The sequence below is a fragment of the Poecilia formosa genome, unplaced genomic scaffold, assembly GCF_000485575.1.
Source record: "Poecilia formosa unplaced genomic scaffold, Poecilia_formosa-5.1.2 Scaffold220, whole genome shotgun sequence".
In the NCBI taxonomy this organism is placed as follows: Eukaryota; Metazoa; Chordata; class Actinopteri; order Cyprinodontiformes; family Poeciliidae; genus Poecilia; species Poecilia formosa.
Window position 1 is genome coordinate 441340 of NW_006800159.1, and position 15011 is coordinate 456350.

General features: G+C 40.2%; 3 protein-coding genes across 5 annotated transcripts; all 3 read left to right on the forward strand.

The window, feature by feature from the left end:
- The first annotated feature begins 1192 nt into the window (after positions 1-1192).
- nags (N-acetylglutamate synthase) lies at positions 1193-7892 on the forward strand. Its single transcript, XM_007568283.2, has 8 exons — positions 1193-1705; positions 3034-3314; positions 4461-4674; positions 4759-4939; positions 5499-5538; positions 5705-5836; positions 6608-6790; positions 7117-7892. Exons 1-8 carry the CDS (start codon positions 1208-1210, stop codon positions 7298-7300), a joined length of 1713 nt encoding a protein of 570 aa, XP_007568345.1. The 5' UTR covers positions 1193-1207; the 3' UTR covers positions 7301-7892.
- A 734-nt stretch (positions 7893-8626) lies between these two features.
- coa3b (cytochrome C oxidase assembly factor 3b) lies at positions 8627-10380 on the forward strand. Its single transcript, XM_007568284.2, has 2 exons — positions 8627-8848; positions 10121-10380. Exons 1-2 carry the CDS (start codon positions 8680-8682, stop codon positions 10225-10227), a joined length of 276 nt encoding a protein of 91 aa, XP_007568346.1. The 5' UTR covers positions 8627-8679; the 3' UTR covers positions 10228-10380.
- A 76-nt stretch (positions 10381-10456) lies between these two features.
- LOC103149231 (C-type lectin lectoxin-Thr1-like) lies at positions 10457-13930 on the forward strand. 3 transcript variants are annotated; one of them, XR_001664267.1, is made up of 4 exons: positions 10457-11198; positions 12154-12346; positions 12998-13254; positions 13339-13930. XR_001664267.1 is itself a non-coding variant. In XM_016679798.1 (4 exons), the coding sequence occupies exons 2-4, from the start codon at positions 12049-12051 to the stop codon at positions 13531-13533; spliced, it is 750 nt and encodes a 249-aa protein (XP_016535284.1). In that variant the 5' UTR covers positions 10457-11198; positions 12038-12048; the 3' UTR covers positions 13534-13930. The 3 variants fall into 3 exon arrangements, 2 of the variants coding, with proteins under 2 accessions (XP_016535284.1, XP_007568348.1); XM_016679798.1 differs by having other exon boundaries at positions 12038-12346; XM_007568286.2 differs by lacking the exon at positions 10457-11198 and having other exon boundaries at positions 11805-12346.
- The last annotated feature ends 1081 nt before the right edge of the window (positions 13931-15011 follow it).

Below are 15011 nucleotides of genomic sequence, written 5' to 3' on the forward strand. Positions count from 1 at the left end.
ATCCCTGAGAAAAGGATTTAGGTTGAAATACCAAACATCAAAATAAAAATGAGATTCTTGACCACTGCTAGACTGGTCATCTGGACAGAACAGAGGCTTTCCTTGTTCTAATATCTCGTCAAACCCTGCCTGTATGTCAAATGAGATCGTCTTAGTCCCTAACCTTGCTTCGTTCTAAAGTATCATTGCAGCCAAAGAACGATCCATCCATCCATCCATCCATCCATCCATCCATCCATCCATCCATCCATCCATCCATCCATCCATCTAGGTATGTGGCAGTCATTGTTGGGATGGAGACATGGTACATCATGGACTGGAGGGCAAGAAGTCCATTGCAGGGTTTAAAATGACTTCTACAGTTTAATTCTTAATAAGTGCAAAAATACAAAATTCTATTCTTTATGCATAGTGTTAAAGAGTAGCCAGAAAATCCTTCACTCTATTCTTTCTACATTCTCTCCAACTAGATTCCATTACAGTCTTCAGTGTATACAAGGTAGTGCATACTTACAAAGCGGAAAGAAAATGGTATGCTAGTTCTTAAATTTATTTGCAAAAAAATCTAAACTGAACCATGCAGTTACGGCTGATGTCAGATTAAATAAGATCCAAAAGTCACCATATTCATAATAAGTATCCAACATGTAATCTCTGTATAAACCAAGCTGTCCCCTGAAGGGGTCAGAGGTTTGTTAGCGAACATTAGAGAACAAACAGAGGACACAGACAGCAGACAGGTCAGGGAGAAAGTTCTGTAGAAATTTAAAGCAGGATTCAGTTTAAACACAATATCCCCAACATCTGAATATCTCAACCCATTGTCTGAAAATGGAGAAGAGAAGCAAAACTGCAAAGGAAAGTATTAATGACAGAAGTAGCTAAATGGGTCAGTGACTTAATCTGTTCAGGAGTTGTGGAGATCCAGAGCTCAGACAGAAGGATCTGTTCCATACAGGCCACAAACCTGGTCTGTATGGAAGACTGGCCAGAGGAAAAGCCATTAAAAGTCTTGTTTAATGTTAATTAATGTGCTTTTCCAAAGCATTGTATTTTGTTTCAAAAAGGAACTGATATGTATGCCTTTGAATAAAGTTGTATCATAGTAACAAATCTGGTAATTTTCTTTTTCTTTCCAACATTTGGTATTCAGACCTCTTTGTAATGGCCCCCTCAACCCACGACTCATGTGCTGGTCAGTTGAAATATGAGAAATGCCGACACAGCAGCAGGCTGCGTGCTGAATGGTCCAGCTGTCAGTGTCCACACAGACAGCACACCCTGCTGCACAGCAAAGGCCTCCGGGTCGGTCCCAGCTCTCCACATGTCCAAAGTCAACAGCGGTTCCACCGGCTGTCGGGCCGTGGTGATGGCTGGGAAGTACCTGTCTGGTCCCGGCCGATGCTCTGCGGTGCTCGCCGGGACCTCTGGCCGGCAGCGGGGGCAGATGTGTGCCACTCAGTGCCGTACAGAGAGCTCCACTGCAGCCCGCATGGGAGGGCGAACCGCGGCCGCGGGTCAGCAGGAAAGTCCCGGGTATTACTCCGCCGCTGACCGACACGCGCTGGCAAACCGGAACTTAATTTACCGGGACGTGAAGGCTTTCCTCAGCGAGGTCGGTGGGGATCCTCGCGAGGCTCGGTACTGGCTGACCCAGTTCCAGAGAGCGAACTTATCTCAGTCGCCTGCTTTTGCTGTGCTGGAGGTAAACTTTTCATTTTTTATTTGTTAACAAGGAAGTAACCGAGACTTTTATGTTTTCGAGTTTTTTTAAATGAATTCATAGTCTTCAAAACTGAACGTCATTTCAGGCAGTTTATGGCACGAGGGTCAGGGTGAAATGCCCGGGCCTCAGAGCTGTCAAATTTATTTTTATTTTGGACCATATCAAAATAAGCAAATTAGTTTTCATACATATCTCTTCCCTATATATATTTTTTTAAATATTGCACTATTTATTTAAAATTTGTTATTTGAAGAGCTTTCTAAAGATCAAACGACGTTTAACTGAAGTCCTAAAAGGGGCGCGGGTTTTAATGTTTTTATTTTTTTTAATCTTTTTTTTTCCTTTTCAAAATCTCTTCCTCCTTCTCACTGTTTATTCAATGTCACATGCTGTTTTTATTTTAATTATGTAAAGCACTTTGAAATGCCTTGCTGCTGAAATGTGCTATACAAATAAAATTTGATTGATTGATATCATATTTTTCCTCTACACAAGAGTAGTTTTATAGATGTTTCTCATAGCAACAGAGAAATAAGAATTTCTTTCTCAGCTTATGGCCAGTTTCTGGCACATTTTAAAAACATCACAATCTCATAACAAATCCTCCATTTTTACAAAGTCATCTGATCAATTCAGGTCAGTGCAGTGAGCTGGTTTATGTAGTATCTGAGACCACTTTTAATAAAATGTAGTTTTACACCATGCTCTTTCTATTAATTCTAAAAGGTTTTTCGCATTTAGCTGTGTTCACTTCCACAGCTATTTAATGTAAAATCAGCTTCACCACGCTTTCATTGTAATTACAGATGTCAATTACAGATAGTCAGAGGAAACCAGTTTTATGTCAAAATGGCCTGCCATGCAGCAGTACCAGCTTATGTGATCAAGCTGTCAGTACCATAACTGCACCCTGGACCAACAAAAGGGAGTGAACTGTCCCTTCTGACCCAACGTCAGACCGGTCCAGCAGGAAATGTTTCTGCTGATAGTTGGAAACAAATTAAGTTCCACAAAAAAATGAAATACAATTCCAAAGTAAAATTTTATTTTTTTACTACTTTTAAAAAATGTCTATGATATTATTTCTAGACATGCCTTCATATGTAGAAAAAATAACCCAAAATGTCAGGACTGTGTGTGGCAACAGAACACATTTCCTGAAACACGCAGCTTAAAATTGACTGTTTTGAAATCGCTTATCTGCACACAAAAAAAAAATGATTTGACTGATTTTATTCCTTTTGCAGTGACCAAAGTACAGAGTGCTTCCTACTTTTAAACTCTAAATATTTTTGTGTCTCTTTGAGGTGGACGACTCGGTATTCCAAAGCAGGGAGACGGTACAGAGTCTGGCCTTTGGCCTGTCGTTCCTGCAGCGGATGGACATGAAGTCCGTGGTGGTGATGGGCTGCTCCTATAACCAGGAATCAGAGTCTGTAGAAGCAGCCGCTGGGTCTTGGAGCACCAAAGGGCTGGTGAAGCGGTGCCAGCAGCTCACTGAAGCTCTACAGCTACACTCAGCAACTGTTCTACCATTCTTCTCAGCAGAGTCCTTCCTGCAGCTGCATGAGGCACCACAAGGCAGCAGGTTAGGACAAAACTTATTTTATAGCCACTAAAGAGGAGTCTCTGAAGGTTATAGGACCTGTGACTTCAACAATAGACAACACGGATGATTATGCATGATGCAACAATGATAATGCAATCATTTTCTCTTTAAGATGTTCCACTCTCTCTTATTAAAAAAAGTAACTATTGCTCTGTTGCTTAAGAAAAATATATTGTTCACATGGGATCGGCTGCAGAAAAGTTTCCATCCACATGAACACAAACACACGCCTCAGCGTTGCTTTAAACATGCCAAACCCATATAGAGGGCAGTGTAGCCTAAAGCTAAAACTTTGTCGACCAATCAGATTGCTTCAAAACATCCACAACTTCCTGTTAGGATTTAAACATGGCTGCAAGAGGTTCATTTGTGTGGACAGACATAAATTGAGCTACTTTTAAATAGCGTATTAGAATATAAAGTTATTAAAACACAAGATGGTGTTGACTGGGAATCACATGGATGTAATGGTGGATTATTTGTGACAGACAGTAATCCGTGGAATTCTATATCTCTGTTTTCCCATCTGCACATGCACACACAGACAGAGTTTTCTCAAATCTGAGTTTAAGTAATTGTTTTTAGTGATGTTGTGTAGATGAAAGGCCAAAGTTCATAAAAATGTACTAGTTTTCCCAGATATCCCGACTACATGTGGACCAGGCCTGAATCAAACTGTTCTGTTTCCGGTTAAGATGAAGAGTTAAAGAAAGACAGCAAATATTTCTGTACCTGCCTGCAGAGTGGACCGCCAGGGCTTACCGTCCCTTGATCTTGTACAGGTCAAGGGTCAGGAAAGAGGAAGCTTAGCATCGCCGTAGACCCCACACAAACTGTTTAGTTTTATATTTAGGGGTGTCAGAATGTAATGTGCCTGAATATTAGTCTGTGCTACGCTCAGATTTTTATTAGTACTTCTTTTTCACTTCTTGTTCATCACATAAAATCCTAGTAAAACACATCAAAGCTAATAGGTAGAAGGGAAGAAAATGTAACGACATTCAAGGGGTGTGAAATACTTTTACTGTGATTCCAAAATGTCATGACAAATGTCCAGGTTTCCTGGCGTCGATGCTTTAATTCTCCTTCTGTTATGTTAGTAGAGTTCTATCCTTTTCTTTGCAGTGCTCCACACTCCATTTCTGTGGACATCAGCCTCCTCCAGTGGAGTCTGGACTGTGGGACCATCCCACTGGTTTGTCCAGTTGGGAGGGACGGACATGGATGCTCGTTGGTGCTGGACCCAACGGAGGTCACGGCAGCCATTTCCCGAGCCCTGCAGCCCCTCAAAGTCATGTTTCTGAACAATTCGGGAGGCCTGCGGGGCGAAAAGCACAAGGCACAGAACCAGCCCTCATGCACGCACGTCGAATATGAATACACACTGCTTACTCACGTATGCCGCTCTCCGTTTGAGTGACAGGTACTGGACACGGTGTCACTGCCCACTGACCTGCCTGGTCTGTCTGCAGCAGAGTGGCTGAGCCAAGTGGAGCGCCGCAGGCTGACCACCATCGCCAGACTGCTAAATCAGCTACCAACAGAGTCCTCAGCTGTGATCACCTCTGCAGACACTCTGCTGACTGAGCTCTTCAGCCACCGGGGTGAGACCTGCGAGCACAAGGCAAAGGCCACCCATGTCCCACTTTTTCACAGCATTCCCATCTTTTCACCACAAAAACAAATAAATCCGATCAAAATGGGAGGCATATCCGATTGTTTTCAAAGCAGCAGCAGTCTGAACGGTCATGTCGCATTTTACAGAGCCCCCTAGTGGACATGGAGGATTTTTTTTTTTCCTTTGCATTTTCTCGCAGTAATGTACTGATCACTTCATGCGGCATAATTAAATACCGAAAGTCTTTCTTATGGTGTATAGGAGCTGGTAAATTGACATTTTTTACAAAGCAGTGTAAGAACATTTTTTGCATTCACTCAGATTATTTTCCTCAGATGTCATTTCTTTTGATAGTCTGAAACATGCAAGAGTCACGAAGAAGCAAAAACCAAAATAATCTATAGGAAGTATTTCAGAGCTCTGTGTGCAGCACACAGGACAGTCTGAGTTGAGCTACTGCTAGCTTGATTGCATCTGTTTTTGACCTGCAGAATATCTTCTTAATTAATTTAGTAATTTGTTTTCTGTCTTGTGTTTCATGTCAGGTTCCGGCACACTTTTCAAAAACGGCGACCCCATACACAGGTCAGTAAATATTACACAAGCCACGTAACCTGATCCGTGTGTCATAATCCAAAATTAACCCCTGTCACAAGGATACGCTTTCTAAAAGCACGGAAATCCCCTGACACACTGCTTCAGACTTACACACAAAGACACACCCGGCGTTCCTGTTGCTCTGTTCGTGCAGGTACACCTCTCTGGACGAGATCGACGTGGAGCGTCTGCTGACTCTCATCAACAAGTCATTCGATAAAACTCTGAGGCAGGATTATGTGGAGTCTTTGAAGGGACGGCTGCACTGCGTCTACCTCTCTGAAGGGTGCGTTCAAGTAGTGGAGGGGAAAAAATATGACAAAGTTAAGCTTTTAATGTACATTTCATTTCTCCAGTATTCATACTGTTTGAACTTTTTTATATTTTGCTGGGCTACAACTATAAACCCTAATGTGGGATTTAATGTGACATAGTCTGGAAATGACTCGTGGTTTTCAACCATTCACCAATTAAAATCCAAAAAGTGTTGCATGGATTTGTTTTGAGGTCCCTTCAGCCAACACTTTATAGAGCATGAGTGAAGTTGACACCCCCCTCAATATTGACGTTTTGCGTGGCTGTCATAAACAGGAAGTAGAGGTTGCTAACTAGCATCAACCGGACATTTCTGGAGATGCCGAGAGTGTCCGCCCATCCAAGTTTGAACTTTTCCAACTTACGTGCCTCTGCAAAGGCACAGACCCACCATCAGATGGAAGCATTCACTGCGTCAGCACTTATTCAGCAAATGTGTTTCCTTCTCCCCTTTTACTCATTAACTCTTTAACAAAGAAACCAAAAACCAGCTGAAGCGAGTGTAAAATCTTTTCATATGAGATTGAGAAAATTATTCCGAATGTTACAGTTTCTGTCAAACTTTTCTAATGTGATACTTAAAAATACACATAAAAAAAAATCTTTGACGGAAACACAGCGAAGTAAATAAAATGCACACCGCACTTTTCAAATAGGAAAACATGCCTTTTTGCTTCCATCTCACAACACTGCTTGTGTGTGAGAAAGTACCACATATTTTTGCATTAATGTCCTCCCCCAGCTACAGTGCAGCGGCCATCATCACCATGGAGCCCGTCAACGGTGGGACCCCATACCTGGACAAGTTTGTGGTGAGCAGCAGTAAGCAGGGGCAGGGCACCAGCCACATCCTGTGGGAGTGCATCCGACAGGATTTGGGCAAGCTGTTCTGGAGGTCAAAGGCCACCAACAGGATCAACCCATGGTTAGTCCCACACAAACATATTAACGTGGTATCAAGTAGACATACTCTTGCTATGGTAAGGAATGATCCCAAGCACAGTGTATCAGTAAAGAGTCCTAAGCTTCAGTAAAGTTAAAAACAACTAAGAGCTCCAAAGTCTCTGTTATGTTGTGAAAAGATGATAAAGTCTAACAGAAGCCAACAGCTGCGGTTCTACAAGCTGTTTAGTCGTTGGATGTTCTGTTCAGTTCTATTACGTTGTTGGGCTCTAACCTGAAAACAATCAGCTGGGCTCAGCAGGAAGCACCGGATCACAGCCTCCACTTCATTTCTCCTCCTCTGTCCAGGTACTTTAAGCACTGTGACGGCAGCTTTGTAAACGGAGTGTGGACCGTCTTCTGGTTTGGCCTGACGGACATCAGAGACTCGTACGCGCTGTTAGAACACGCCAAGAGCCTCCCCGACTCATTCCAAAGCTGCCGCCTCACCTCCACCCAGCTGCCTCCTGCTCCTCCAGCTGCTGCTTCCTGAACTCCTGCTTCTCAGTCGATGGTTTTTGTGGCAGTTCAGCTTTGGAGACCATTTACATAATCAATGACTAGATTCTGATTTTGGAAGTTTTCTTCTTTCCTGGACTTTTCTCAAAAAAAAAAAACAAAAAAAAAACACTTGCTGCAAAATTCTTTAGCATTTTGGACTTACAAAATATTTGGATCATAAAAAGAAAAAAAATTGTAATAAAATTACAAAAATAAAGTCAAAATAATCTGAGAATAAAGTCATAGTATTAGGAAAAGAAAGTCATAATATTACGGGAATAAAGTTGATATAATAGGAAAATGAAGTTGTGATAATATAATATCAAAGTCACAATATATTGAAAATAATGTGGTAATATTATAAATTTATTCTCATATTATTTCAACTTTATTTTTGTACAACTTATCCTAAAGTAAAACTGGGAACAGATTTAAAATATGGATTTACATGAAAGCTCCAAAGGTTTTGATTACTAAAAGAAAAATATCACCCAGCTACTTTGCAATGCAGTCTCCAGAACTGAAAACAAAAAAACATCTCATCTTAAAGCACTTGGGTGTCATTAAAGTGGGTTTTTTGCACATGGAAATGTCTAATTATTTCTTGCAAGGAGTTCGTCTGTTCATCTGTCTGTGGTCCCTTCTAGACAGCAACAATTTCCACAGTTTAGATTTGATGTTTGTAACTGAAAGAAAAAATACAAAAAGCATACAGCTGGAATTTGCCACATAACTACTAACTTACGCAGCAGTATGTTTAGTTAAAGATGTGGCACAATCTTTTTGTACTCAGAATTCTGAATATATGAGTTCTAAAATAAGTGTATAAATAAAATGTTTTATTTGGCTTAATTCAAATTCAGACAGAATCTCTGAAGTATTAGGAGAAAAAAAATATTTTGGATTTGCTTTCACTCCAAATCCAAAATCCAACTTGGCTGTCGTGTCTGTAACACCCGTCTGTGAAACACTGACTTCCGAGGCGAATTAAACATAAAATACACATTATTAGGATAGAAGTACACTATTTCAGTACATGGTAATTATTAGTTAAGATAATCAATAAAGGCGGTGTTCACAAAAGTTTAAACGTTATTTTAAATAAAGCCAATGGCGGCTTTTAAACAGTGACACGTGACATGATTGCATTTTCCACTTTCTGAAAATAAAATCATTTGTAATAATTTTTCGAAAAATTTGACGGTATCCCATGGAGACAAATCATGCTCGAGCCATTCCCGAGAGGAAAAACAACAAAGCTGTCCTAGACGGTTGGAGCCAGAAGATGGCGGTAATGCAACCCAAACCATGCCAGTGAACTCTAACGTACAGGAAGAAGACGTGAACTTCCGGTCAGTGCAATAACAAGCAATGGCGGAGGAAGGACCGGGTAGAGAAGCCAAAGCGACCCGAACAGCCGCAGAGATGCAGCTTCTCCGCCGCAGACAGGAGCTGGACTACTTCCAGAAGAACGCAGCGCGGATCCGGAGCAGGAACCTGCTGACCGGCCTGGGCATCGGAGCGTTCGTGGTCGGCATCTGTATCCTTCACAGTTCACTTACACAACAAGAGGTTGACTGAAGGAGCAAGATGTCTAGAAGAGCTGGAAGTCAAAACTTAAATTTGTCAGCGAAAGAGTTGACATAAAGAAATAAAAACTTTAAAATTATACCAAGGTCATGTATGTAGGTAAAAAAAATCAGACAGCTGAGGTTGAAAAGCAGGAAGTTCAGGAATATTCCTCAATTTACTTCGAACATTGTGAATAGTTGTAACCTAAAATATTTATTTTATTTTTGATATAGTCGTGAAAAGTTGCACTGTACGTTATGTTGAAAACGTTGACAGGGAACTTCCTGCACTGCAACATAAAGTCTTTGTCAAACAGGCTCTTGTAATGGGCCCAGAAATGAAGACTTGAATCCTAACTTGTTGATCAGAGGTACAACTAAACATCATCTATTTACATCATCTATTTTCAAGTTATTATTTACTCTTTTAAAACATCAATTTTACGCGATTTGACCAAGTTCACTAAAATATAAAAAAAGGATGTAGAAAATGCAGCAAATTCCGTCCTTCACGCTATGTCTAATATTTTCCCCTTACCAATTAATTGTTAATCAATCAATCAACTTCAAATTAACTCATTAATCGATATCCTTAATCACTATTATCAGTTACATTTTGTACTCCTGCCCTGCTCACATCTGGACAATGAACAGACTGAATGTTCTTCCTGGTTTTGTTTCTGTTTTTGTTTTGTTTTTTCTGTATGAAAAAATCCTGGATATTTTTTTTTTTGCAGAAATTTTGCAATAAACTCACAATTACACAGCAGTGCAGAAACGGTGCAGTGGCCTGTTGAATTTTGCATGAATTTCCATGATTGTGGAATTGCTAAATTGTGGAGGAACTGATTGATGCAATTTGGCAGAAAGCAGATAGAAACTGCTTTGATTTGATTGATAAAATAATATTTAATCACACTTGAAGGTCTTGAAGGTTCTCTTTAGGTGCCCCTCTGGTTTTACACGGGCCAAAGTAGAAGCTGCGGCGTGCTGTACATGGCCCTCGAGTCTTCAGTTTAACACATCTGCCATAAACCTTAATGGATTTCATTTTTATGTGCAAAACAGTGTTGAACAATCGCATGACATTTTAGTAAAATTCTGAAATGTGGCCTGTGTTTGTATTCAGCCCTGTTTGCTTTGACAGAAAGCTTCAGCGTTCAGACAGGCTGTTATAGCAGAGATGATCACTGCTGATGACTTCAGACTGATGTGATTTGCTTTAACCAGCCGTCCATCAGTCAGCTACACCATCCTGTCGGTCAAACAGGAGAGGATCGTGGAGGAGCTGGATGAAGAGGCCAGGATCCACATCATCAGGGGCCCGCGGACTGGGGCCAACTCCTGATCAGGAGCTCAGCTGGGCAAACATGCGGACCCATCACACATCCATTTCTCGTTTTACGCATTTTATTCCACAAACTGTTAACACGAGTGATACATGTGGACATTCTGACAAATAAGAATGTTATAATAAAATAAAGTCATAACAGTTGTAAAATCTGTGAAGGTAATTTGAAGGTGTGTATATATATATATATATATATATATATATATACACACACACACACACACACACTGAAAGGTGTCTTCAGATATTTAGTGAATAACCACAAGTATAGCATTGATATTCAGAAAATTCTACCAGAAACAAACAGAACCCAGGAAAACAAAGAGAGGGCCGCTTCAACAAACAAAATGAAATATGTGCAGTAAAGGAAAATGTTTTCTTAGAAGTACTTCAACAAGAAATCTTGAAAAGGTTCAAACAAAACAAGCAATCTGGAGCAGTCACATATAAAGCCATCCATCACTCCAGTAAGTCGTGCCTCAGATCCCAGTAAACAAATAAACCAGAGTCCAGGGAACCATCACCGAAGGAAATGAGTCGTGAGAAACAAATCTTAGTGATGTTTGCATTGGAACAAGTTGTAACAGGTACAAGACAAGTTTATGTGAACTCAGAGAAAGTGTGTATACATAAATTAAATACATTAAACATTAGATCTACGGTCTGTGTAAAATGTCATTTATGGGAGGCCCCTGATGGTTCAGTGGCCTAGTTTGCTCGTGTCTTGAGCATGTGACACGTGAAAAGGTTTAGTGGGTGTGAATATTTTTTTCTGGGCTCTGTTAGCAGGGCTTCCTAAAGCCACTCACGGCATTTGCTCTGCTGCAGGCAAAGCAGAGGATTTGATGGCCAGGTTAATCTGCATATCAAGTAAGAGTTAGAGCAGTGCTGTGATTGGTTGGTGTACTCACAGAAAACAAACATCACCTCAATGATTCAAAGCTCTACAACTGCTGCTGCAGCCTGAGGTGAGTTCAGATATCATCCAGTGAAGCTTTTACATAAATGTAGTCTTAAAAAGTCAGGCAGGTTTGTCGAGAAAAAGCTAGAAGGTGAAGACAAAGACTGACTTTTCTGACAGATTACTGCTGTGCAATTTGAACTTTTACTGATGTCTGTACCATCTATGGATTACTTGCAGTGTATGGGATAAATTGTTTAGTTATTGCTTGGTTATTGTATGATTAGCTTAGCTAGAAACATATTTTTTTAAAGGATTGCAAAAACAGGTGCAGGTGGAGCAAAGATGTGGTCAAGTCCAAGTCAGTAGCCAAGAGGTACTCCAAAGGTCCCATATGTAATCCTGTGTGAAATTCCATGTAAGCATTCTGTAGATACCCAATTGTTACCAACAAAGTCTTCTGTTAGTACCAGAAGACCACCGAGGTCTGGTCCTGGTTCTGGTTCTGGTTCTGCTCTGCATCCCCAGAACCAAACGAGGAGAAGCAGCATTCAGCTTCTATGCACCTCAAATCTGGAACAAACTTCCAGAAAACTGCAAAACAGCCAAAACACTGAGTTCCTTTCACGCTAGACTAAAAACTCAGCTGTTTAGAGTTGCTTTTGAACCATTTGAAATGAAACACTGAAAGGTTTCATTTCAGTGTTTCATTTGTAGTCATCGTACATTTTGTCAAGTACGATGGTATTTGACAAAATGCAACGTTTCAACAGTGTTGAAACTGTGTTCTATGACTCTGGATTTTACTGTTTTTATGATGTAAAGAACTTTGAACTGCCTAGTTGCTGAAATGTGTTATACAAATAAGCTTGATTGACTGATAATCAAAATTCTAATCTGATTCCAGCGGAGACATTATGAGGACCATCTTGGTCGTTGTATCATTGATGTCTGTCCTGCACTTTGCCTGTGGGCAGCATTTGGGCCTCAGAGAAGGGAAGTTTACATTTTATGAAATACAGAAACCCTGGAGCGAAGCCCAGGCCTCCTGCAGGGAGCATCACACTGACCTGATCACTATCAGGACAGAAACAGACATTCAGGTGCTGAACGGTACCAGGGGCTGGATTGGACTGCACCGAGACAACAACACGAGCGACTGGAAATGGTCCAGAAGAAACGAGACAGCAACCTTCCTCAACTGGGATGAAAACGGTGAGCGAGATGAATTCTGTGCAGCAAATGTTGCAGTGACGTCTGCAATTAGCTAAACCTTTTTCATGTTGGGGTGGAGCTTTTTTTCCAGGTTCGCTTCAGAAAAACATACAGAGTGGCTCGTATTTGTTGAGTTTCAGAAACTGGGAATAAGTAAGTATGGAGGCAAGGAAAAGGGAACAACACAAGGAAGGAAGGAAAAAACGAAGGAGGGACAAAAATGATGGAGAAGAAAATATATATAATTTTCCAAATCCTTATTTTCTTTGTCCATATACTCAGTGAGACAAGGGAGTTGAAATCAAATTATATGTCAAGGTTTGTTTACCTACATAGTAAATATATCTGTTTATGTCCACAGGAATTTATTTTTTATCGTTAAAAGTGTCTAACTTAACTTCTATTGTAATAAACTAAGAAATGTATTTCCAGGTAGACATTTTAGAAGGTTTACATACAAAATATGTGTGAATATACTGTAGGTTTAATAGGTAGTGGCTTATTAGTCTTAATAAGATAAGAATGGGGTTTTTTTTGTCTACCGTTTTGAAATTCTACTCTCTGTCAGAATCTTGTTCGAGAGTGCAGGATGATTTATTCTTCAAAGTAGAGGTATAATAAAAACTTACGTTTGTTTTCTGTTTCTCATAGAACCGTCACAAAATGAGCACTGTGTCTTCCAGCGGCCGCTCACTAAGAAGTGGTCAAGTGTTCCTTGTAGCGCAACACGTGTCTTCATTTGCCACGATGACGGGCTGATTCTGGTGAAGGAGAATAAGACGTGGGACGAGGCGTTGGAGCACTGCAGGACTCTGAACAAAGTCAACAGATACGACCTGGCAACCCTCACCACAGACGACGACCACAATTTTGCACGACAGACAATCCAACTGGCAACCACTGAGGAGGTGGGCTGCTGTTTACTCTGTGTTGCCTTTGTTAACCAACTCACCCTCTGTTGTTATGTTGATCTCCCTGCTACATGTCGGTAGGTGTGGACCGGCCTGCGTTACCTTGGTGATGAGTGGTTCTGGGTGGGCGGAGAACCGGTGCAGTACCAGAACATTCCAAACTGCCCGGCTGTGAGATGTGGAGTCCTGGAGAAGAACAGCAACTCATCATTTAGGATCAGAGACTGCAATGAGAGAAGGAACTTCTTCTGTTACTTAAAATCTATAATCATGTAGAAAAACTATTTGATGAAAAGAGGCTCTTCTCTTAAGGTTATAGCTTAAACTAACTGAATGGATGGATGGCAAGAATAAGCCATGTTAGAAGCTTTCTATTCAAAGAACTAGTTGCTGTATGAATGTAAGTTATCATATATTATGAATTCTGGATATGAAGTTGAAGGTTTTGTTGAATCATGACTATTGAGTTCAGTTGCCATGTTTACAGCTCCAAACCCATTCAATGAATTAGAACATTATTGGAAAGTCTTTTTTTTTTTTTCAACAACTACAGAATGTTATGAAGTGAAACACATTATATAGATTAACTACACCAATGGATATCTGAAAACTGTTATTTATGTTAATTATGATGATTTTTTGCTCATACTTAAAGGGGCAGTTTTATGTAAAATCCTTTAAGCTTGGATGAGAGCAGACTTCCCCCCACTGGTTCTGTCCATATGTGGCTACCGACATATTTAAGTGGATCACATGTTTTAATATATAAAATTGTGTTAAGTGTTATGTTGTTAGTAGAATCCTCTGAATTATTTGTAAACAATAAATAAGTTGTGGTTGGAAACTTAAAAATGTCTCTGAATGCCCCGTACTTTACACCCATCAGGTTGTTCTAATAACAACATTCTTCAGGGTGGAAGACTGAAGGTTTACCATTTTCAGATTCGGTGAGATGAAAACATCAAAAGAACCATAGCGGCTGTTCAAAAAGAAACAGTTTGCTATAGAGGCATGTCGTCTGTTCTAGACAGTTGCTGGTTGTGCCAATCCCTCTCCATTTTCTACTTTTACAGTTTTGGTCAGTCGTTTTTGACTTTTTGGGGTGTGAAAAGTTGTTTGGCTCAAGATATTAATTTGTACTTGAAAACATACTGTCACAAAGGAGAAAGGACAAATTGACCTGTGGCTGCTTTTATGAAACACTGGACCCAACCAAAACAAAAGTGTACGTACGGCCAAATACTGACATCGGCATCCAATGGGGAAGAAAGTCCAACTTATATGTATAATGATGTGGAACTTTGTATAATATAGTGCCATGATATATTGAATGACGAACTTGTACTAAAGAAAACTAGAAAAAGATTAATAGGTCACAGAGTGTGTTTTTTCAGAACTCTTAGCTTCTGTCCCATTGAATCAACTCCACTGACAAAACAGATAATATGCTCCACTGTAACTTACAACTTGACACACAAAGAAACTTTGTGTTTTTTATGTGCACCTGACACTGTTGAACAGCTGCAATCTTACAAGATTTAAATTTTACTGAAAGTTAAACTCAAAGATGCGAAAGGAAGAAACAGTGCCTAAAGCAAACTTGTGGCATTTGGCCACAGAAAAAACTCACATGTGAGTAAGATAATGAGATGAGAACTTATCTGCTTAACAAATGCTGTGTCTTGTACAGGAAAAAGGAATAAAAAATTTGAATTTTCTTTGCATTTTGAACACAACATTCAAAACTGACAAAG

What these genes read in the sequence shown, in the direction of transcription:
- coa3b (XM_007568284.2), top strand. Translation starts at nt 8,680, where the DNA reads ATGGCGGAGGAAGGACCGGGTAGAGAAGCCAAAGCGACCCGAACAGCC. An exon ending in AGCGTTCGTGGTCGGCATCT is followed by an intron (nt 8,849 to 10,120) that starts GTATCCTTCACA and finishes GCCGTCCATCAG; the next exon opens with TCAGCTACACCATCCTGTCG.
- LOC103149231 (XM_016679798.1), top strand. Translation starts at nt 12,049, where the DNA reads ATGAGGACCATCTTGGTCGTTGTATCATTGATGTCTGTCCTGCACTTT. An exon ending in CCTCAACTGGGATGAAAACG is followed by an intron (nt 12,347 to 12,997) that starts GTGAGCGAGATG and finishes TGTTTCTCATAG; the next exon opens with AACCGTCACAAAATGAGCAC. An exon ending in AACTGGCAACCACTGAGGAG is followed by an intron (nt 13,255 to 13,338) that starts GTGGGCTGCTGT and finishes ACATGTCGGTAG; the next exon opens with GTGTGGACCGGCCTGCGTTA.
- nags (XM_007568283.2), top strand. Translation starts at nt 1,208, where the DNA reads ATGAGAAATGCCGACACAGCAGCAGGCTGCGTGCTGAATGGTCCAGCT. An exon ending in GAGGCACCACAAGGCAGCAG is followed by an intron (nt 3,315 to 4,460) that starts GTTAGGACAAAA and finishes TTTTCTTTGCAG; the next exon opens with TGCTCCACACTCCATTTCTG. An exon ending in ACCAACAGGATCAACCCATG is followed by an intron (nt 6,791 to 7,116) that starts GTTAGTCCCACA and finishes TCCTCTGTCCAG; the next exon opens with GTACTTTAAGCACTGTGACG.